At 43.4% G+C, this 25,087-nt stretch overlaps 1 protein-coding gene across 1 annotated transcript in view; it reads right to left on the reverse strand.

Moving 5' to 3' along the window:
* Positions 1-25,087, reverse strand: part of LOC145355395 (lysine-specific demethylase RSBN1L-like) — a 51,485-nt gene that overhangs the window by 7,397 nt on the left and 19,001 nt on the right. The window contains exons 3-4 of the mRNA XM_080207445.1: positions 5,731-5,868; positions 2,895-3,037 (exon numbers count right to left, since the gene is read on the reverse strand). Coding sequence (XP_080063571.1) covers positions 2,895-3,037; positions 5,731-5,868 — 281 coding nt within the window. The remainder of the gene's footprint in view (positions 1-2,894; positions 3,038-5,730; positions 5,869-25,087) is intronic.

Below are 25,087 nucleotides of genomic sequence, written 5' to 3' on the forward strand. Positions count from 1 at the left end.
ACAGACTTACAATGTACCTTATTCTGTGATATCAGGCCCCACTGACTCAGTGGCTGTCATATTTTGTTTTATCATGCTCCTGTGAAGCATGATGGGATGTTTCATTACTAAAGTTATTGATTTATTTGTAGAATGTGGACTGGTTTGATCAGTATTTATTGCCCATCCCTAACTGCCCTTGAACTGAGCAGCTTGCTTGACCATTTCAGAGGGCATTTAAGAGACAACCACGTTACTGTGGATCTTGAGTCATGAGTAGAGCAGACCAGGTAAGACTGCAGATGGCAGATTTGCTTCCCTAAAAGGCAGTCATGAACCAGAATGGTTTTTAAGACAATGGATTTTAGTGATTTTTTTTATTGAATTAAAATTTCACCATCTACCATGGTGGGATTTGAACCTTGGTCCCCACAGCATCGGCCCAGTTCTCTGGATTACGAGTCTAGTAACAATACCACTAATCCATTGTCTGTTACATAAAAATCATGGGACTGAGAGACAATGTTTTTTCTTTCCCAAAAATGGGCTGGTACAGTCTATTTCATTGTCTATACAAATTACACATCTCTCCTCCCTTTCCACACCATTATGTATTTTGTCCCCTCTTCCTTATGTCTGCCATCGTTGCCAATACTCCCCAAGACTGCCTCGTGAAAGATTATAATAGGTCCATGTTAGCAGTGATGATCCCAATCTCTAGAAATGGAGGGAAAAAGCTCACAAGAAACCTCTTCGCCTACCAATGTTCCCATGCCACTTATTTTTAGTAGGTTTTAAAGCAGATATATTTGGGGCTCGTCTGTTCCTTTGAGTGCAACAGTACCAATCAATACCCCTCTGGCATTGGCAAGCTCCCTCTCGGTACTGCAACCCTAGTCAGAGCCTGGGTCTGCATGGATAAGTTGAATTTATGCAAGGTCGAAGGATGGTCATCACAGGGGGGAAAGAGAGAGGGGGGGGGGGTTGGGGGGGAAAGAGAGGGGGGGGGTTGGGGGGGAAAGAGAGGGGGGGGGTTGGGGGGGAAAGAGAGGGGGGGGTTGGGGGGGAAAGAGAGGGGGGGGGTTGGGGGGGAAAGAGAGGGGGGGGTTGGGGGGGAAAGAGAGGGGGGGGATGGGGGGGAAAGAGATGGGGGGTTGGGGGGGAAAGAGGGGCGGGGTTGGGGGGGAAAGAGAGGGGGGGGGTTGGGGGGGAAAGAGAGGGGGGGGGTTGGGGGGGAAAGAGAGGGGGGGGGTTGGGGGGGAAAGAGGGGGGGGGGTTGGGGGGGAAAGAGAGGGGGGGGGTTGGGGGGGAAAGAGAGGGGGGGGGTTGGGGGGGAAAGAGAGGGGGGGGGGTTGGGGGGGAAGAGAGGGGGGGGGGTTGGGGGGGAAAGAGGGGGGGGGGTTGGGGGGGAAAGAGAGGGGGGGGGTTGGGGGGGAAAGAGGGGGGGGGGTTGGGGGGGAAAGAGAGGGGGGGGGTTGGGGGGGAAAGAGAGGGGGGGGGTTGGGGGGGAAAGAGAGGGGGGGGGTTGGGGGGGAAAGAGAGGGGGGGGGTTGGGGGGGAAAGAGAGGGGGGGGGGTTGGGGGGGAAAGAGAGGGGGGGGGTTGGGGGGGAAAGAGGGGGGGGGGTTGGGGGGGAAAGAGAGGGGGGGGGTTGGGGGGGAAAGAGAGGGGGGGGGTTGGGGGGGAAAGAGAGGGGGGGGGTTGGGGGGGAAAGAGAGGGGGGGGGTTGGGGGGGAAAGAGAGGGGGGGGGTGGGGGGGAAAGAGAGGGGGGGGGGTGGGGGGAAAGAGAGGGGGGGGGATGGGGGGAAAGAGAGGGGGGGGGATGGGGGGTAGAGTCAGGTTAGGCACCCAGGAAGTGCCTGGCAAGGGTTGAGGATCATGGTTCCAGCAAAGGGAGGTCAATGGGTTGGGGTCAGGAGCTGGGTTTCTGGAATTGAATGGGGGTTCTGGGAGTTCCATTTGTGCATGTGCGTGTGTGGTGGTGGTTGAGTGGGGGGGTCGAACACATGATAGTGCCTGACAGAGTTTGGGCGGGGTGTGTTTGTGCGCGTGCGCCCAATGCACCTTTTAGGTACATTATTTCTTGGAATCTATTCCAATTAAATACAGTATTTCTACAAAATTCATACATTTCAAGGATCTGAATCTATATTTTTCACTGTCAATATCTAATACTTTGGATTTTTGGCATGTAGCTGCTGACCATCTCTCAACACCTTTCAAACAGCGTTTAGGATTAAACATTTTTGATTAAGTAGTATCCTTCATGGCGTGTTGCATATTGTATTGACTAATTTCATCTGTACAAGTTTAAAGATTAATAACATGAAACATTCAACACAGAAAATAAACAATGTATTGCCGTGTTTAGTTTTGGACATTATCTTGCTTATAAAAATAAAGGTACAAGTTCAACGCAAAGAAAATGAATGCGGAGGAAGGATTAGAGATGCTACATAATCTTCAAAGAAAGGAGATCCCAAATAAGAAATAATAAGGTAAATATACAAAATTACTTCAACGGGTATTAGGACCAGAGGATAAATTTAAATTGGTTTTAAGTAAATTTACAACATAAAGAATTTTTTAATGACAATCACAGAGCAATAGTGGCAGATAAGCAAAGGCAAAAATATTCAGATTACTCAAAATACTCAAAACGATGTCAAAATGGATAGTCAATCCATTATAATAATCTTCAGTGGCGCAAACTAGCATTCACAATGCATTGTCAGAATGTGTTCTACTGTAAAGCAGATTTGACATTTGCTCCGTAAGACCAGTAGTACATACAGGGAATATAGATGTCCTGTGCCTAGCATCTGAAAATGGATGCAGATGAGCAGTGAAAGCTTAATTGTTGGGAGTTAGAAAAGAAAATTGGGCAAACGCAATACACAAGACATTGAACTTACCGTCTTCGTTTAAAAGGTGATTTTGGCATATCTGCTATAGGGATCACCTGCTCTCCTGGACGAACCCACATAATAGGGCCATCATCACTTTCCTTACGGCACTTGAGTTTGAGACTAGAAAGTGATCCCCATGGTAATGTACGCTATTGGAAGAAGAAAATCATAAGATTAGCTCGTTGTTTACACAGATGTTCATCAAAATTTATCTAATTCAGCAGACTGATGAGATCAACCAAATGCCTGCAGATGTCCTTCATGATACCATTTACAATTCAGTATTACGTAGAAATTCACCTTTATTTAAAAGATGGAATCTACTATTCCAGCACTGAAGTAATACTACAAATATTTGGTAGGACTACCAAAAAATTCAAACCAAGATCTTTTGGCCTTAAAAGGCAAATGCATTTGTACTATTCTTGAGTGGGAGAACCGAGGATTTTTTTTAAGGCAGTGATTTACAAATGTAAATTCAAAGTAAAGAATCCAGATTTTCTTCAGGTAATAACCAGAAGTCTGTTATGATTTCCATGGACGTCCAAATATTTTAAACTGTTTAGAACTTTTGTGGACTTTTCAACCATATTTGTATTACTATAAATTCAGGCAGTTCTGCAATGGTTACAATGCTCCAGTAACTTCAATCACACATGCATAATTCAAGTTCTCATTATTCCAACTTTACAAATTAATCTGATGTTAAAAATGGTTAAAAGTGAAATAAACTATAATAGTTTATTACTATAATACCATAATTTTCCTCCCACACCCCAAAGATGCGCTCTTAGGCTGATTGGTTTTACCAAATTGACACTATTCTCCCCTGTATCTGGCTAAGTTAGGGGTTCCATTCGTAGACACGCAGGGTAGAATAGGTGTAGGGTGATGCGGCGGCGCAGGCTCGTTGGGCCGAAGGGCCTGTTTCCCATGCTGGGTTGTTCTTTGTTCATAAGTAGTATAAGTACTTTGGACAAGTATTTCAAATACTGTGTGCACATTATTTTTGCATTTGAAGACTAGTAATTAGTTGGAAAACAATGGTGGACACTGAACACATCCTCGAATGAACTGTCAAAGGTGTTAATCCCCATTTTCAGTTCATACATAAATGTTTTTCAAACCAACCTTCACTTCCTGCCTCCCAGCTTTAGGTGATTATACCTGCTATTTTCCATTTCATAAAATAGTGGTTATGCCATGATGGGCAACTTTGTATTAAACAAAGTCTGGTGGGGTTCAGGGACCCCACTCTGACAATACAGTCTATGCTGAATTTGCTGCAGAGAAAGACAGCGGGCTGAGAAGATGCACCATTTGGTAGCTTTCTCTGGGCCATTTTCATGGTCAGCTAATCTCCCAATTCCCTTCCAAACATCAACCTCCAGTGGTTGCATCATATATTACTCAGATTCCAGATCAGAAGGCCCAAGGTATATTACAAAATCAGACTAGATCCCAACAATTTATTATTTTAGCATTTTGAGGATATGATGTACCACTCCAGACATGATCCTACTGGCACACTGGGAAGCTTTTATCAAAACCAATTTTATTAACACAGTTTGACTATAACAAATGAATTAGCTTAACATTTACCAATTGAACAATACGTAAACAAGACAAGATACAACCCTTAAATGCTAACCTCTCACTAGGAATTCCAATTTAAGCAATATCCTTCTTACAGACTTAAAGCCCTTTTCAAAATTAGTTAATAAAACACAGGCGTACTTGCTTAACAGTGCTAGAGCTTTCAGAACACTTCTGGAGAGACAGAGACATGTGTTTCATCTGACAGTGCAAACAGCAACTGCTTCTATTAAAAACAATGAAACCGAAACTTCCCTACAAGTTTAGTTCCTCCCATTAAGCATATAATTTTGGTCCTTGTCAATCAACCTAATCAAAACTCTACTCTGAAACCTCCAAAGGAGACCCAAATAAACTCAAATGCATTGGCTTAGCTTAAAACAAACACTTCAGGTTTAAAACAATTACTTATCCTGGGCTCCCACCTATCAATTTTTAAACATTTCCTAAACAAGTCATCACCTTGCAAAAGATATGAATTCTAAACACACCCCTTAAAAAAGAACATGTACATATATTTCTTAAAGGTACAGTATCACCATTATACACAGTAATCTGTCAAACCAAAAATACAAAATCTGGTTAACACCTGTTGTCAAAAATTGGTTTAGAGGTAACGTAAAACTCCAGGTCTGGCCACTTGAGGCACTGCAATATAGTGCGAACAATGTTGACATCAAAATCAGTTTAAAACTGAGTTAGGTAAAAGCAATTTGCTAATATAGTCAGGTTCTCAAACAACAAGATTTTAAAAAAGTCTGTCAAAAGCTACCCCTGCAAGTCCAATACAGTAAACCACAGTTTGGGAACTTCCTGTGTAAAGGCAATCTGGATGCAAGATGGGTCACAGAGGCAAGTAAATTACCAATGGAATTGCTGATAATTCTGTTTCCTGTATTTTCTACTCTACAGTCACTTGGTTCCACCGCCGTTTTTGAGACTCAAATCTGTTTGCATCAGTGCAAATGTAAATTATTATTTAAATCATGGCAACTAAGAATTGTAATTACTGCTTTATAACATTTCGTCACTGTTCTATGTCTCATGTACATATTTGCATCCATATTATCCGCTTGTGATTAGGCATTCTACTCCTAATTCATATGTACATATTCCAAAATCTAGAAATGCCTTGAATCCAAGCGTTTTTGATTTGTGAGGTTACAGTGTATATCAGTTGCTCAGCTTAGACAATACTAAATGAACAACAACATTTATACGTTTCATTGAGTAAAAAAATACTTGCTTTTAAAAAAGGTGATTCTTCCAGTCTGTCAAGGAAATCTGGAAAATAGTCTCCAACTTCTTCATCCACAGCTCCCACCAAGCTGATCTGTCGCATTGGGCCAGCCCTGTATGTACCATGTGAATATGTTCGCCTCACCTATTGCCAGGTTCAGAAAAAAAAGTTAAGCAAATGTACAACTGCCAAACTATTTGGAAACACACTAAATTACTGAATATAGCCAGATAATATGGAACAAAAATAAGTATACTTGTAAATCCTCAAACATCTGTGTTAAGAGACTATTTCCATTTGCTATCAGCATAATGACCATAGACAGATTAGGGCTTCTCTTTCATTATCAGCAGCATGTCTAAACCACAATCTCAAACTAGCACTATGCAGAAATATTGGCCCACAATGTGCTGTGCGAGGACATCCAAGGATGCCTGCCATTAGTCAGGCCTGGTTTTGCATGTTTGGTTCTCTAATAAAAACTGCATGGCAAGTTGCTCAGTGTGAGCTGACAACAGTGCAGCAGGGGATACTGGGCACCTGGGATCTGAATGAGCAGGACAATCAACTGTGCATCACCTTAATCAGAGAGAAGGATCATGAAATTAATGGTACAAGAACGAAGAAAGAAACCGCCCTTAGAAAGAATTTAACATTAAATCAGGTACAGAAAAAGGATGAGAAAAGAAAAATTGGATTGAAAGAAAAAAAAATCAAAGGAAGAATATACATTTGAATGATGAGCAGACTAACAGATGCCATTTTTACAAAGCTAGTGGTGTAACAGATTTCCACATTCAGCTTCATCCTCCCTCAGAAGTTGCTGCTGTACTTTCACATAAATAATGGGCAGCATTATTAACTTCATTGCTACCTCTGCAGAATATTTATGGACTTTGTAAAAAAATCAACACTCTTGATAAATCCAGACTCCAGGAATTTTAGACCCAAAATCTTGAGTTATTGTGAAATCCCACCAGATCAAGAAAGAGAGCCCAGTAATTAATCTCCACACACAGCATCCTACAGTGCATTCGGCCCACTGAGTCTGCGCCAACTCTCCGAAAGAGCACCCCACCAATGATCCCACCTATCCCCATAATCCCATGCATTTACTGCCTTACCTACACATCTTAGGGAGTAAATTGGAGAGAATCTCCCTACATTCTCATATATTGAATATCATTCATTCCTGGGTGTCACTGTCGACCACAAACTGAACTGGACTAATTGCATAAATATAGTAGGCACAACAGTCAAAGGCTGGGTAATATCAGAGTCCCCACAATGCAGAAGGAGGCCATTTGACCTATTGAGTCTACAGCAACTCTCCAACAAAGCATCTTACCCAGGCCCAGCCCCTCCCCCGCCACTCTATCTCTGTAAATAGCATGCATTTACCCCACTAATCCCTTTAAACTACACATCTTGGGACACTAAGGGGCTACTTAGCATGGCCAATCCACCTAATCTGCACATTTTTAGATTGAGACACAAAACCGGAGCACCCAGAGGAAACGCACACAGATTCAGGGAGAATGTGCAAACTCCACACAGTCACCCAAGGCTGGAATCAAACTTGGGTCCCCAGCTGCTCTGAGGCAGCAGTGCTAATCACTATGCCACAATGCAACCCACCCCTTTATGCTGTCAATAACACAAAAAGTCCCAGAGCACCTGAATTGATGGCACGGTAGCACAATGGTTAACAGTGCCAGGCAGGGGCCCTGGGTTCAATTCCCAGCTTGGATCACTGTGTTTGGAGTTTGCACATTCTCCTTGTGTCTGCGTAGGTTTTCTCCAGATGCTCCTGTTTCCTCCCACATTCTGAAAGACGCGCTGGTTAGGTGCATTAACCTGAACAGGCGCCACACTGTGGCAACTAGGGAAATTTCACAGCAACTTCATTGCAGTGTTAGTGTAAGCCTTACTTGTGATTGATAAATAAACTTTAACTTTTAAACTCTTGACAAGTTTGCACACTACCCTATTTACATTTCCGAACATTTACAACTTTCTGTAATGAATATTCAGAAGTAAAATAATCTAATACATTAGGTTTATAGATATATTATTCACCAGGTCTTCTCACTGCCTTACAATAGAACTATAGGAAATACAAATCATATTGCAATTTATAGGCTATTAGAATGATTCATTACGCCTTTGGCATAAAAAAGCTATCTTTTGTACAGCATATCCATTTCCAATCTTCAGAGTTCCTCCTCCACTTCGACCCCTCCCTCAGGCCTCTCGCTCCTTTAGATCATTTTGAGATATGCAGGTGCAACATTGACAGTCTGAAATTTCTCTGCTTTCACCAACTGAATTTGCAGCACTCTGTGCTCTCACATTCAACCCCAATTATCATCAAACCTCTTGATACAAATGGTGCTGTTATCATTTGGTGCATTGACCTCTAACAAACAGAGGGCACAGGACAATTTTTTTGACACTCCCTTCTACCTGCCCTGGATCATAACCCCAATATCAAACAGCAAGCCACCGTTCCAAGACTGTTAGTGACCTTGTTTCATGACCCACGACCCTTTGTTCCATAACCTGAACAGCCTGCTTCTGCCTCCTTCACGAGATCGGCAAACAGGTATGCCATAGAAGATCACTGTTTCAGCCTGTTCATGCAGCCCTATCTGGACTACATTTCTCTCCTTGTCAAGTCTCTTTCCACATAGACATGTCACTTGTGATTTCCTTTGCCACTTTAACAGCTTCCAGTTTTCTGGGCCCAGCAATCTACTTTTCCAATGTCCAATCCTTCTATACTTCAATTCGCAAATATGACAGTTTGAGAGCTCTCATCTTCTTCCTTGAATGGAGATTCAATTAGTCTCCATTCACCACCACACCACCCAGCTGAGTTTGTTCACACAAGCTCTTAAGTACCCTCATTTCCTCCAAACTAAAATGTGCTGCAATGGGAACCAGCAGAAGTCCTAACTATGCATGATTTTAATTTTTATATGACATAGAATCATACAGTGCAGAAGGCGGCCATTTGGCCCATTGAGTCTGCACTGACCACTATCCCACCCAGGCTTTATCCCCTTAACCCTCTTTATCCTAGCTAGTGCCCCTGATACTAAAGGGCAATTTGGCATGACCAAACCACTTAACCCGCACATTTTTGGACTGTGGGAGGAAACTGGAGCACCCAGAGGAAACCCACAGACACACCGAGAATGTGAAAACTTCACACGGACAGTGACCCAAGTGGGAATTGAGCTCGGATTCCAGCAGCTGTAAGGCAGTAGCACTGACCACTGTGCTGCATGTGGAACATTCTTTATTCTAGGCCTACTCAGATCACTTCCTCACTTGGGCCTTCACTAATCACGATGCACTGATGACTGTACTGACAGTTTCCTGCTCTCACCCTGAACTGAAAGATTTAATCAATTTGGGTCCATTTTCAGCCATTCTTCCACTTACACATAGTCAACCTTGAACTTTTCCCTCCTCTTCCTTGACCTCTCATTCCATTCCCTGATAAAGACTATCCTAATTCATTAAAACCTCAGACTCTCAACAACCTCAGCTATACTTCCCCATCAAATCTGTTCCGACAATGCAATCTTCCGTAGATGCCCTTCCAATATGTCACATTTCCTCAACCAAAGATTATCTCCCCACTCTGGCTGACAAGGGCATCAACTGTGTTGATTTCACTTCTCACACTTCCATTCTCACCTCTTTCTCTTCTTTCCAGAGCCATGATAGCATTCCCAGCCTCTATTCAATGGATCATCCTGTACCATTTCCATCACCTCCACTGTGATGCTACCACCAAACATCCACTCCACAACTCAATCACTGCACTTTACCCCTCCCTTTCCCTTATCAAGGCACCTTCTGAGGCAAGTGAAAGAGCTTTAAAATCTGTCCTTCATTTTCTTTTCCTATTATACAAGGTCCCAATCACCCCTTCCAAGTAAAAGCGTGTTTTACTTGCAATTCTTTCAATTCAGTATATTATATTTATTGCTCAAAATGCAATCTTTTCTACACTGGGGAGAACACACACAGATTGGACAACTACTTTCTGTAATAATTTTTGCTTTGATTTATTGTCACATGTATTAGTATACAGTGAGAAGTATTGTTTCTTCTGTACTATACAAAAAATACTGATGTAGGAAAGGAGCGAGTACAGAGTGTAGTGTTACAGACATAGCAAGGATGTAGAGAAAGATCAACACGAGGTAGGTCCATTCAAAAGTCTGATGGCAGTAGAAAAGAAGCTGTACTTGAGTCAGTTGGTGTGCTCAGACTTGTATCTTTTTTCTGACGGAAGAAGGTGGAAGACAGTATATCCAGGGTGGGTGGGGTCTTTGATTATGCTGGCTGCTTTTCCATGGCAGGGGGAAGTATAGGCAGTATCAGTGGATGGGAGGCTGATACAAGTGATGGACTGAGCTTCATTCACAGCACTTTGTAGTTTATTGCGGTCTTGGGCAAAGCAAGAGCCATACCAAACTGTAATACAATCAGACAGAATGCTTTCTATGATGCATCTGAGGGATTGGCGAGAGTTATAGTGGACATGCCTGAGAAAGTAGAGGCGTTTATGGGCTTTCTTAACTATAGCTTCCGCATGGAGGGACCGGAACAGGATGTTGGTGAAATTCATACCGTCATTAGGTAAACCTTTTATTTCTTTAACTGTTCTTGCAACATGAACTGATTTGTCATTTAAGCTCTCTTGCCTTCCAGCCTGCTTTCTCTCCTTTCACAGCTTTAACTTTTCCCAATTCTGATTAAAGATCCTCAACCTGAGATATGATCTGTCTTTCTCTCACCCCAACTTGCTGAGTGTTTAGAGCATCTTCTACTTTTATTTCAGATCCTTGGTATATTGCTTTTGTACTAGTGACATTGTTACCAGTTGTTTTGCTTTTACTTTCAAAATGTCTGAATTTAGTGACTGAAAAACACAGGCACATTCTGGTTAAGTTCGTAATTGGGCACATAAAAGTAATATTTGTTGCCGCAAACAGTAAGATATTCGGTGGAAAACAGGCTCTTTTGGTACTACCGTTAATAAAATACAATTGGTCACAGGGAAGATCTTTCAAAAAAGCTGTCAGACCGCATGTCCAATTTTATTTACCAATTTTAAAAGTAATTTCCCCTTGTCATCAAAAATCATTTTTCAATACAACCTCCTCCAACTGGGAATATGAGATAGCAAGTTCATGAGTTTCTCTGTCTAAATCTCCTATTAGTTCTACTTTGCCATCACAAACAACTACTCTATAGCCAGCCAAATACTTCAATCATCTCTATGCAGGAATTATTTAAAATCTTCACTGGCTCAGATAAAAATGTTTTTTTATTAATAAATAACTTGTGTCCAAAACTGTATTACATTTTAATCCTTAGATGACTGGTGCATCCAGAAAAATTTTAAACTTGTTCCATGATACTGAAATAAGTTTTCAGCTCAATAGAAACAAGTATTATTACAGGAAAGGAAAAGACTGGGGGTGAGTGAAATTATGGTCAAAATGTTGCAATTGATTTAAAACTAGCACATCTCCAGTAGCATTAGTCATAATGTGTCAGAGAATGTCCAGGTTTATTTAACAAAAGGAATGTGAGATCATGATAGGATGTTGGGTCACACATTTAATCCAATTAAGTACTTTTTCTTACAAGATTTTAGTCTTTCCAAAGTTTTGTGGATCAAATCCTAGAAGTGACTATAGGAATGTAGGCTGTGAGGAGGACACGAAGCCTGCAAAAAGATACAGACAGGTTAAGTGGGTGGGCAGCAAGATGACAGAAGGAGTATAATATGGATTAGTGAGAGGTTATTCACTTCGATCACAGAAGAACAGAATGACTGTTAAAAAGTGTAAAATTTGCAAATATTGGTGTTCAGGGGACAGAGTGTACTCGTACAATGAATATTGAAGTTAGGAGTGCAAGTAGGTTGGTATTTATCAGAAGGGGATTGAAGTACAAGAGAAAGTGTTGCTGTAATTGTACAGTGCTTTGGTGAGAGCACCCTTGGAATGTGCGCTGTTTTGGTCTCCATATCCAAGGAAAGATATTCTTATCTTGAAGACTACCAATCACGATTGTACTGGAGCAGACTTGATAGCAAATGGTTTATTCCTGCTTCTAAAGTACATTTATTAGTCACAAGTGGATTTATATTTTTACTGTGAAACTCTAATGCCCTTATGTACTCCTTATTCTTTAATGCTGCAGCATACACTGGCAAAAGAAAGAAAATAGTAAGAAGCCTCACAACACCAGGTTAAAATCCAACAGGTTTATTTGGTAGCAAATATCACTAGTGTTTGGAAGCCACTAGCTACCAATAAACCTGTTGGACTTTAACCTGGTGTTGTGAGAATTCTTACTGTGTTCACCCCAGTCCAATCCCAGCATTTCCACATCAAAAAAAAACACAAATACCATCAATCTCTTCTTTTCAGTAATGGCAAGGGAGACCTGCTGAATTTTAGCAATATTTGTGTAACATTTGTTACATTAACAGAAATGATTATGGGCAGCACAGTGGTGAGCACTGCTGCCTTAGTGTCAAGGACCTGGGTTCAATTCCAGCCTTGGATCTGGTGTAGTTTGTGCATTCTTCCTGTATTTGGGTGGGCTTCCTTGGGTACTCTAGTTTCCTCCCACACTCCAATGAGGTGTTAGGTCGATTGGTCATACTAAATTACCCCTTAATAATGTCAGGGGGATTAGCAAGGTAAATATGTGGGGTTACAGGGATAGCACCAGATCAGATTGCTGCTGGTGCAGGCTCAGTGGGCTAAATTACTCCTTTTCCACTGTTGGAATTCTATGACTCTATGGTTGTGGCAGTATTGCATAAAGGAATCAAGAGTTTTGTAACATCAGGGTGGGCGGCACAGTAGCACAGTGGTTAGCACTGCTGCTTCATAGCTCCAGGGTCCTGGGTTCGATTCCCGGCTCAGGTCACTGTCTGTGTGCAGTTTGCACGTTCTCCTCGTGTCTGCGTGTTTCCTCCGGGTACTCCGGTTTCCTCCCACAGTCCAAAGATGTGCGGGTTAGGTTGATTGGCCATGCTAAGAAATTGCCCCTTAGTGTCCAGGGATGCGTAGGTTAGAGGGATTAGTGGGTATAATATGTAGGGATATGAGGGTAGGGCCTGGGTGGGATTGTGTTTGGTGCAGACTCAATGGGCCAAAGGGCCTCTCTGCACTGTAGGGGTCTATGAGTCTACGAGAATGTGGTGTTTGGTTTAGTGAATGACCCCTGGGAGCTGTAAACAGTTGGAATGTGGCATCCAGAAATAGTGGATGTGAGAGATGGAATCTCAATGAGAAACATGGAGCAGGTTCATCCTAAAGGTGGGAAAAGTGAAGGTGCCTGCAAATAGAGGAATGATTGGTGGGCAGAGGCTTCCAGCAACCACTAGCACAGGATACAATACAGGAATACAGGGTACAGAAAGCATGGAATGAATTACTGATGGGGAAGGGGAGAAAGGCCACCGATTATCCTAGGAGGGAGAAGAGTACTGGGTCCATTTGTCGTGGATCAGAGGTTGTTCGTCCATTCTCACCGATAAGGATCTCAACACCATTAGTCATTTTGAGGCTGGTTGTGGTGTGTCTGAAGATGACTGATCAGGCCAATTCGAGCATGGAATGTCCTGGCACATACTGGACAGACGCTATAGTTGTTGCGCTGGTGGCTCTGGACTTGCACAGCTTGCGCTTAAGTTGTGCTTCAGCGATACGCCTTGCTTCGTGAGCTTGACGGCCTTTGTGGATGAGGCAGTGCCAGGTTTTGTGCCAGCGTTTCTCAGGTGTCGTGTCAATGTCAAGCGACTTCAGGGAGGCCTCGAGTGTGTCTCTGAAATGTTTCTTCTGCCCTCTAAGCGAGCGCCTTCTGGCAGAGAGTTCCTCAAAAAGGAGCTGCTTGGGTATGCGCTCATCTGACATAAGGATGAAATGACCGGCCCACCAGGTCTGTGCTCTCATCAGCAGTGTGTGGACTGATGGTAGACTTGCTCTAGAGAGAGCTTCAGTGTTGGGTACTTTGTCTTGCCAACGGATGCGTAATATTCTGTGAAGACAAGTCATGTGGAAATGATTCAGCTGTCTTGCATGCCTTCAGTACACAATCCACATTTCACAGGCATACAGGAGGGTCGTGGGTACCGCAGCCCTGTAGGCCTTCAGTTTTGTTGCTGGGCTGATTCCTCGACGTTCCCATACGGTGGAGCGCAGTCTACCAAAAGCAGAACTTGCCTTTGCTATTCTGCAGTTAACTTCTGTATCAATAGTCACTGGTGACCAGTGGAGTGGTCACTGGTGACCAGTGGAGTGGTCACTGGTGACCAGTGGAGTGGTCACTGGTGACCAGTGGAGTGCCCCAGGGATCGGTGCTGGGGCCTCAGCTATTTACCATTTACATAGATGATCTGGAGGAGGGAACCGAGTGTAAGGTGTCAAAATTTGCTGACGACACAAAGATAGGTGGAACGACAAATTGTGTGGAGGGTGTGGAAAGTCGGCAGAGGGATCTAGATAGGCTGAGCGAGTGGGCGAGGACCTGGCAGATGGAATACAATGTTGGCAAGTGTGAGGTTATCCACTTTGGTAGGAATAATGGTAGGAAGGACTACTACTTACAGGGCGAAAAGCTGCAGCATGCTATGGTGCAGACGGACCTGGGGGGGGTCCTTGTGCATGAGTTGCAAAAACCCAGCCAACAGGTGCAGCAGGTGGTCAGGAAGGCAAATGGGATGCTGGCCTTCATCGCGAGGGGGATTGAATATACAAGTAGGGAGGTCTTGCTGCAACTGTACAGGGCACTGGTGAGGCCGCAGCTGGAGTACTGTGTGCAGTTTTGGTCGCCGCACCTGCACAAGGATATTTTGGCCTTGGAGGGAGTGCAGAGGAGGTTCACTAGGCTGATACTGGAGTTGAGGGGGTTGAGCTATGAGGAGAGGCTGAATAGACTGGGCTTGTACTCGTTAAGAGTTTAGAAGGATGAGGGGAGATCTCATTGAGACGTACAAGATGATGAAAGGGATGGATAGGGTAGAGGTGGAGAGGTTCTTCCTGCTCAAGAAGGACAGCAGGACTAGAGGGCACAGCTTAGAACGGAGTTGAGGAGGAACTTCTTCACTCAAAGGGTGGTGAATCTCTGGAATTCTCTGCCCGTTGAAGTGGTGGAGGCTACCTTGTTAAATATATTTAAGACACGGGTAGATAGGTTTTTGGTAGGCAAGGGGATTAAGGGTTATGGGGAGAAAGCGGGAAAGTGGAACTGAGCCACTTCAGGTCAGCCATGATCTTGTTGAATGGCGGGGCAGGCTCGAAGGGCTGGATGGCCTACTCCTGCTCCTATTTCTTTTGTTCTGCTTGGGAGAGGGTGCTGCCAAGGTAAGTTAACTGGTCCACTGCCTGTAGTTTCTATCCTTTGATTGTGATTATGGGTTCTGTGTACAGTGCACGAGGAGCAGGCTGGTGCATGACTCTGGTCTTTTTAATGTTGATGGTGAGTCCAAAGTTGTCACAAACTGTTGAAAATTTGTCCATACTGACTTGCATCGCTGGTTGAGTCAGCATACAGGGCGCAGTCAAAGAGGAAATCTCTCAGAACAGTCTCTTTCACTTTGGTAATAGCTTTGAAGTCTCCTCAGGTTGAAGAGCTTCCCATCCACTCTGTACTTGAGGCTGATTCCAACAACACAGTCCTGGAAGGCATCATTCAGCATGGCAGTAAACGTCATGCTGAACAGTGTGGGTGCAAGCACACAGCCCTGTTTGACGTCATCGGTGACTGGGACTGCCTCAGAGGATTCTCCGCCATCCAGTACTCTGGCCATCGTGGAACTGGCGTACCATCTGAATGAATTTGGGAGGGCAGCCGAACTTTGACATGATCCTCCACAGGCCTTGTTGGCTTAGTGTTGAAGACTTTCGTGAGGTCAACAAAGGTTGTGTAGAACTCGCAATTCTGCTCCTGACACGTCTCCTGAAATTGGCGTGCAGCAAAAATCATGTCAGTAGTCCCATGACCTTTGGGAAGCCACACTGACTCTGGAAGCAGGCCTAGCTCCAGATGAGTGACCAGACGATTTAGCAGGACTCTTGCAAGGGTTTTTCCTGTGATGGAGAGCAGCGAGATTCCTTGGTAGTCGTCACATACTTGCCAATTGCCCTTCCTCTTGTAGAGGTTTGCGACAGAAGCATCTTTAAGTTCCTGAGGAATGGATTCTTGCTTCCAAAAGGACTGGAACAATTCCGTGAGCTTCGCAATAAGTGTAGGACCAGCAACTTTATAGATCTCTGTGGGTATGGCATCTGCCCCTGGGGCTTTGCCACTGTACAGCTGGCTGACAGCTTTTGTGACCTTGACTATTACCGGTGGGTTATTCATGGTGCTGTTGATATCAGCCTATTGCCTCATCTTTAATAGACGATGGTCGGCTGAGCACAGCTTCAAAGTGTTCAGTCCATCTCCGCAGGATCTGAGCCCTCTCTGTAATGAGAGTTGCACCATCTGTACTGGGGGGGGGGGGGGGGGAAGCTCCCGAGAGATTGAGGTCCGTAGAGTGTCGAGGGCTTCATAGAAAATTTCACGTTGTTTCTGTCAGCATATCCCTGTACTTCATCTGCCTTGGCACTTAGCCAGGCATCTTGCATTTTATGCAGTTTATTCTGGACTGTCCTGTGAGCACCGGTAAAAGCATTTTTCTTGGCAGCTGAAGATGGGCCGTTCTGACAGGCCCGAAGAGGGCGGTGCTTTTCAACAAGTAGAGCCTGTATCTCCTCATCTTTCTCATTGAACCAATCATGCTGCTTGTGAGTGGAGGGCCCGAGCATCTTCAGCGCAGATGTATGGATAGCATCCCTGAAGCGTTCCCACTCGTCCTCAGCGCCGCGTGCAAGGTGTAGGTCAGCAAGCTTGATTTCTAAGTCTTCAGCCAGTGCTGAAGCTATGCTGGGGTTCTCTAGCTTGGCCGCATTGATTCTTTTCATAACCTTGCTTCCTTGTGATCGCCTCTGGGGTCTGACGCGGAGCCTCATTTTTGGACACAATGAGTCTGATCTGTCCAGCAGTCAGCACCACACATGGTGTGTGTCTTGAGACTGCTCAGTCGCCCAGGTAGACGCTGAGTTCCACTGCTGCATTGATCAACGGAAAATGACCATTAGACCTGAGCCGCCAGCATGCAGGTCTGTGACTGCAGCTCCCAGTGTTTCCACACCTGCTGCTTCATTGCTCGTCCGTTGCCACAGGACTTCAAGGGTTGAACAGAACACATGATGATGATGATGATAATGATGATGGTGTCAAAACTAGCGCTCGATTTGGATTAAAGTGAGGGAAAGTTGCGCAGTGTCAGCCTCACTCTCTCTTCCCAATTCCCATCTAGATCCAGTGGCAAGACAAGAGTCAAGATGGCTGGAGGTGGGACTAGGCGCAGTGGATGACCAGGACGTCTTCTGTGTCTTGTCTTGCTTTTCACGTTCCATGATGCTTGCAGAGATCACCTTCTTGACCCTTGGACCTTCCACTGGTCTTGTCTGCTCAATTCGCCAGACTCTGTCTTCACATGCTGGGATAGACATCTCCCTATCTCACCGAGGGTTGAGACCCGTTGATCACTTTCACCTGGTTTTGCCAGCTTGTCAAGGCTGTTGCCTGGGGTGTGGCTGCTATCACATGCGAACAGCTACAGGGAGCCACAGATGAGCTGAGTGCCAGGTGGGGACAAAGGATGGAGAAACCGCCCAGAAAGGACACAACATGTTCCCCCAAAGGAAACACCCCTCCCTGACATCCCATACACGCCCGGATCAGAGGTACAGTACACCTTGTCGCACGTCAGAAACGAGGGTGAAGGCAAAGCTTTTGTAAATTGTAAAAAACGAGATAGGGCAAGGATGTAGGTTATAGTGATTCAGTAAGTGGCTCTTTCTGTAAATTACCTTCAAATAATTGGCAAAAAGCTCTTTCATGTTATGTCAACTGACACTCATTTACAAAATCCTGCTGAAGCATGTAAGAATTCAACAGAATATTAATTCAACACATTACCCTGAAACCAATAGTGTGACGATAACTGTGGATCACATTTCGGCTTCAAGCCCAGATCTTATAACGGAACATTAATGAGGCTACTGAAAACTCATAAAACACAATTGTGCAAAGTCATCATGTTAATGTAAAGCATATCATTTTGTCAGAAACTCTCTGACCCATATGCACCAGGCTGAGCAGAAAACAAACAGTTTTAATTATTTGGATTTGCTTATTTTTGCCACTCTTTTTATCAGTAGTTTCATAAATCTTTGTAGTTTGCCGGCTGTTTTTCCACTTGTTTTGGGATTGGATGGCATTGGCAAGTCAATTATTGTCCATCCTTAACTGCTCTCAAGAAGGTGGTAGTGATTTGTAATTTCCATTCTGATTTGCTTTTCTTACATCTAGCCAATCTATAAGATGTAACAAGAAAAGCAAGGTACTTAGAGAAAATGTACAGTACATTTACAAAACTTGATAAATTCAGATTGTTTAGAATATTAATCTTTGTAAATTAGTTAATATTAGCTGTCATTGGTTAATGCAATTTGGAAGTAGAAAACAGTGGTGATAACAGGTTAAGTTGTTGCATTTAAATTGATCTGTCAATTGAGGGTCATTGCTCAGTTATACTCCTGGGGAAAAGTGATCCAAGATGTTATGAATTAAGCTAACAGGTAAGTGTTGCTTCTGATAATTGGTAGAAGTTTATAAATTCCAACACCTTCCTTCAGATGAGGTCAAGTTAGATTGTTAAGCTCTTGCTTAATGATCTGACAGTGCAGGGACATTATCAGTGCAGACTCAATGGGCAGAAGGGCTTTTTCAACCCCAAGATGGACTTTATGCTGACCTACAAACTTAAATTTCATATGCAAGGAAGGACTATTACTTACGTGGCGAAAAACTGCAGCAGGCGACGGTGCAGAGGGACCTCGGGGTCCTTGTGCATGAGTCGCAAAAACCCAGCCTGCAGGTGCAGCAGGTGGTCAGGAAGGCGAATGGGATGCTGGCCTTCATAGCGAGGGGGATTGAATATAAAAGTAGGGAGGTCTTGCTGCAGCTGTATAGGGCATTGGTGAGGCCGCAGCTGGAGTACTGTGTGCAGTTTTGGGCGCCGCACCTGCGCAAGGATATTTTGGCCTTGGAGGGAGTGCAGAGGAGGTTTACTAGGCTGATACCGGAGTTGAGGGGGTTGAGCTATGAGGAGAGGCTGAATAAACTAGGCTTGTACTCGTTAGAGTTTAGAAGAATGAGGGGAGATCTCATTGAGACGTATAAGATGATGAATGGGATGGATAGGATAGAGGTGGAAAGACTCTTCCCGCTCAAAAAAGACAGTAGGACTAGGGGGCACAGCCTAAAGATAAAGGGGGGGCGGTTCAGAACGGAGTTGAGGAGGAACTTCTTCACTCAAAGGGTGGTGAATCTCTGGAATTCTCTGCCCGTTGAAGTGGTGGAGGCTGCCTCGCTAAATATTTTTAAGAAGCGGGTTGATGGTTTTTTGATAAGAGAGGGGATTAAGGGTTATGGGGAGAGGGCGGGAAAGTGGAACTGAGCCACGACAGATCAGCCATGATCTTATTGAATGGCGGGGCAGGCTCGAAGGGCCAGATGGCCTACTCCTGCTCCTATTTCTTATGTTCTTATGTTCAATACTGTTACAACTGTTATAAACAAAATATATTAAAATCATTTTAAATATAAAAGAACTATTTCTTCATCCCAATTTTTCCTTTTATCTTTTCTTAATTTATGAGCAGTACATCAAATAACGCAGCCATCTTTAAAAGTACCTTTAGAGATAAGGCTCATACTAAAGAAATAATTTTTAGTCATTTTTGCAATCATTAATCTAATAAAATTGAAACAATATTCAGACATTAAACCAGCAAATATGGAAAACAAGTGGTTTCATCAAGGTTATGAGGCCAGTCAGCGAGGAAGTAAACCTGTCATTGACATAAGCTTTAGCTTATTAGAATATCACAATTCCCTCAGGCTTCCTGTTCAGGGGCATGATTTTTTTCCCCTCCATATTGCAGGTATCCATATTTCTCAGGCCTACGTGTTTACCTTTCTGAACATTTGTCAAACTTACTGTGTAATTCAAGTGATTAGATCCAAAACAAGACTAATTTCATTGTATCCAGTCCATCAACAAGACGGGCTGCTTGCCCCTTAGCAATATAGCCTGTCTATGTCATCCCATCTCTGCTGAGACAGACAACGTTGTTCTCACGTCTCTACTTGATTTAGCTCATTGAGTACAGATCTGTCATGAAAGAATGGCATTTCTACATTTACCACCGGCTATTAGGGCAGTATCAAGGAGCCCACCAAAACATAATAAATACTTTCCTCTTCCAAATAATGAGAAAACCTAACAGTAAAGATGTGGTTACAAACTACTTACCCTGAAATCTCTATGGACCATGGCAATCTATCAAAATCAAAGATGGAAAAAAAGATGCAAAAATGTGTAGATGTTTTTCTTTAAGAAAAACAATTGTGGGATTGGGATGGTGCTGACAAGGCCAGCATTTATTACTGATCTGCAATTGTCTTCAAGTTGACAGTGGATCACCTTTTTGAACTTCTGCAGTATTTCACCTAACACTCAGGGCAATGTCTTAGGATGAATTAAAAGATAAGCTTTCATGATATCTTACTGCATGTGCTTTTGAAGTGTTATAATTCTTAATGCCCGCGGCTCAGACTTCCCCAATTGCTACTTGGGGGTAGGCAGTACCATAGTGGTATTGTCACTGAATGAGTAATGCAGAGCCTCAAGGGAATGCTCTGGGTACTCTGGTTTGAATTCTACCATAGTAGATGGTGATTTGAATTCAATGAAAACGTAAAGTCTAACCTATCTAGTTCACTAATGTCCTTAAGGAAATTTGCCTTCTTTACCTGTTCTGGCCTACATGCAACTCCAAAACCACAGCAACGTGGTTGACTCTTAACTGCCCTCTGAAATGACTTACGAAGCCTCTCAGTTCAAAGGCAATTAGGCATGGGCAATAAATGTTGGCCCAGCCAATAGCACTTGCATTCTATTAATGAATTTTTAAAAAACTCTTACTTGCACGAGGAACATTCTGTCAATGCACATTTGCAGTTACATCATACTTCAGTGAACATCTAATTATTCTAGTAAAGTGGGCGGCACGGTGCACAGTGGTTAGCACTGCTGCCTCAAAGCACCAGGGACCCAGGTTTGATTCCCAGCTTGGGTCACTGTCTGTGCGGAGTCTGAATGTTTTGCGTGTCTGTGAGGGGTTCCTCTGGGTGTTCCAATTTCCTCCCACAGTCCAGAAGATGTGCTGGTTGGGTGCACTGGCCATGCCAAATTCTTCCTCATTGTACCTCAACAGGTGCTGGAGTGTGGCGACTAGGGGATTTTTAAGCTTACTTGTAACTAATAAATAAACCTTACTTTCTTAAAGCCTTTTACCTACCGTGATTTTCTATTGATCCCAGAATGTAGGGTGGCATAGAGGCTAGCACTGCTGCTTCACAGCACCAGGATCATGTTTCTTTCCCAGCTTGGGTCATTGTGCAGAGTCTGCACATTCTCTCTGTGTCTATGTGGGTTTTCTCCAGGTGCTCTGGTTTCCTCCCTCAGTCTTAAAGACATGCCGGTTAGGTGTATTGGCTAAATTCTCCCTCAGTGTACCCAAACAGGTGCCAGAGTACAGAGACTAGGGGATTTTCACAGTAACTTGCAGGGTTAATGTAAATTTACTTATGACTAATAAAAAAAATTTGTGGAGGGAACAGAGCTGGCAAGAGGAAAAATTATGGCCAAGTTGTGTGAAAAGGTGCACTCAACGTTGGAGGAATGAACCATTGTTGGCTGCTTCAATGTTTATTTTTGGTAGATGTGTTGAAATTCCAATAACTGGCGATCAAAGACTAGCACAGTAGATGTTTATTAACAGTAACTGAGCAGCTCTTATATAGTGTCTGTCTGCATTCTGGGAAAACTCCTAAGCTCCTGACACTTTTTGTATCTGTTACGTTTTGTACCTGTGTCATCAATATCCACATGACCACCAATATAATTTATTAATGCGGCAATGTGTTTTGGGATCTGCAAACTCAGTCTTCTAAAATAGGCCTAAAGGAGGATTTTTAAAAAATGGATTTCTAATACAAGAATGTCCAAAATTTACACCAGACCGCTTAAACAAGTGGCTGCCTATAGTTGGAAAAGTAGGACTGCCCATTTGCCTAACACGTATTAAGTACACTGTCAATTTGGAGTAGTTTAACAAATTCTTAACATGTTGTTAATCCTCTGCATTTATCAACCTACATACCACTTCACTGCATCCCTTTATATTTGTTGAATGTTCATTTTTTATGCCCACGGGATTCCCAAATTGTTTCTGCTTAAATTGGGATAGTTTTGTCATGGGGATCAAAGAATCACTGGAAACAGGAATGTTTCAAAGATCTGGTCCATATATGTAAATTGGAGCACATGTCCCGAAACGACTTGATTTTGCTATAACAGGATGCATGAAAATGTATTTTAAGTTTGCTTGCTTTAAACAGTATAGGTCTACTGTTGGGTTTCAAAAATGAGGCACTGGTGGTTGGATTTTACGTAATGAATCACCAGTTAATTTTATCATCTGTTATAGCAGGTAAGTTGTGGTAACGTCAACATGCTCACCATAAGCTTTGAAGACTGTATCTAGGTAGTTTAATAACCTGCCTTTGAAAAAAAAATGTAATTTTCAGTAACAAGTATCAAAAGAATTTAAATGATCTTTCTTTCACTGAGTTGCTTTAGTTCATTAGCAATGGTTGTTGACTGCCCCTTTCTGAATTGTAGCTTTTTGAAATTGACTTGTATGTTTCAATGCAGAGTAATATTTGGTACTTGCCTTATCAGATATCAGTCTAACTACATGCGACTCCTGAGCAACAACAATGTGGTTGACTCTCAACTGCCCTCCAAAGGCAGGGATGGGAGAAAAATGCTGGCCAGCTAGTGATGCTCGTCTCCCATGAATGAATTATAATAAAATTGTTTTGGTAGTATAAACATTGACGGTACGGTAGCACAGTGGTTAGCACTGCTGCTTCACAGCTCCAGGGTCCTGGGTTCGATTCCCGGCACGGGTCACTGTCTGTGTGGAGTTTGCACGTTCTCCTCATGTCTGCACGGTCCCCCCCACCGTACTCCAGTTTCCTCCCGCAGTCCAAAGATGTGGGGGTTAGGTTGATTGGCCATGCTAAGAAATTGCCCCTTAATACCTAGAGATGCGTAGGTTAGAGGGATTAGTGGGTAGGGCCTGGGTGGGATTGTGTTTGGTGCAGACTCGATGGGCCGAAGGGCCTCTTTCTGCACTGTAGGGTTCTATGGTTCTATGATCCTGGTGGCAAGTGTGACATAAATTTGCATGTTCAGTAGTCAAGAAACATACTTATTTATATATAGCATAACTCTACCTTGGTACTCTCTTTTGGGGGCATAGTATAAGAGAGAGTGAAAACTGGAATTTTAAAGTGGGGATAAGGGTGAGAATTTGTTGACTGTACTTGCCTGTCAAGAAAACAGTACCAAGGAAAATAAATGGAAACTCTACCAAGCCACAAACTTCACCAACTTTTTCAGTGTCCTCTTTAAACTCAAATATCCAGTCCTCAAATAAGGTTTCAATAAAAAAACAAAGTACGCTGTTGTGTCCAACAGGTCAACGTGGTGAATCTAGTGTGTGGGTGAAACAGCATGCTTTTCACATTTGTGTGCCAGTTTGCTTTTCATTTTCAACCTACACCACTGTCTAACAACAATGCTAAAAAGGCAGCCAAATGTGTTAAGTCTCCTCGTGGTGATACATGGAAATTTGGTCTCTCGTGGCCCTGGGCCAAAGCACACAGGAGCCTGGAGGTGGTTTTACTTCCAGACATGCAGTGTGCAGGTTCACTGGCATGTGGACACACTGTGGCAGTCATGACCCAAACGCCCAGCTGCAGTTGGATAGCTTCATTTCCTTGAGGATACCTCAGGGGAGGTGAGTGCAGGAGTAGCAACAGGCATACCTAAAAACCTGGTGAAACTGCAATGCAGTTCTACTTGAATGCCAAATAGTGGCAACAAGTAACAGATGGAATTAAGCAATCTCACAACCAACAGACCAGATCCAAGCTCTGCAATCATAATTGGTGGAGGACAATTAAACAACTCCACACATACCTCTATGTGCATTGTTTATGCCAAAAGACAATGTTGGAGCATTTGCAACCATTTTGAGCCTGAAGTGCTGAGTGGATGACCTATCCTGGCTTTCTCCTGAGCACCCAGCATCACAGATGTCAGTCTTTAGCCAATTTGATTCAATCCAGCTGATATTAAGAAGTGCTGAAAACACTGGATACTGCAATGCTTGAGCCCTGACAACATTCCAGCAACAGAACTTGTTGTAGACTGATGTGCTAGAATTCGAACTAGAGCCCTGTCCCCCAAACCAAGCTGTTTTAATCTAGCAACAATACTTGCATGTGCCCTCGAGTCATAGAGGTTTACAGCATGGAAACAAGCCCTTCGGCCCAACTTGTCCATGCTGGCCTTTTTTAAAACCCCAAAATGAATCTCAATTGCCCGCATTCGGCCCTTATCTCTCTATACCCATCGTACCCATGTAACTATCTAAAGGCTTTTTAAAAGATAAAATTGCACCTGCCTCTACTACTACTCTGGCAGCTTGTTCCAGACACTCACCACCCTCTGTGAAAAAAGTGCCCCTCTGGACACTTTTCTATATCTCCCCTCTCACCTTAAACCTACCTGTAGTTTTAAACTCCCCTACCTTTGGGAAAAGATATTGACTATCTACCTTGTCTATGTCCCTCATTATTTTATAGACTCTATAAGGTCACCCCTCAGCCTCCTACGCTCCAGAGAAAAAAAGTCCCAGTCTATTCAGCCTCTCCTTATAACTCAATCCATCAAGCCTTGCAATGTGGAAAATTGCTCTGACATATCCCGTCCACAAAAACAGGACAAATCTAACTCAGCCAATTGCCGCATCAGCAAGGTGATAAAAGATGTTGCGAACAGTACTATAAAGCTACACCAGGCTACTCGGCTTCTGATCCTATTACTGCTTTGATCCAATCACTGACAAAAGAGCTGAAATCCAAAGGCGAGGGAAGAGCAATTGCCCTTGACATCAAGGCAGTATTTGACCAAGTGTGACATCAAGGAAGCCTACCAAAACTGGAGTCAATGGAATAAAGGGAAAACTCTTGGCTGATTGAAGTCTAAAAGCATTAACACATG

The sequence above is a fragment of the Carcharhinus amblyrhynchos genome, chromosome 19 (assembly GCF_965287045.1).
Source record: "Carcharhinus amblyrhynchos chromosome 19, sCarAmb.v2.hapA, whole genome shotgun sequence".
Taxonomy (NCBI): Eukaryota; Metazoa; Chordata; class Chondrichthyes; order Carcharhiniformes; family Carcharhinidae; genus Carcharhinus; species Carcharhinus amblyrhynchos.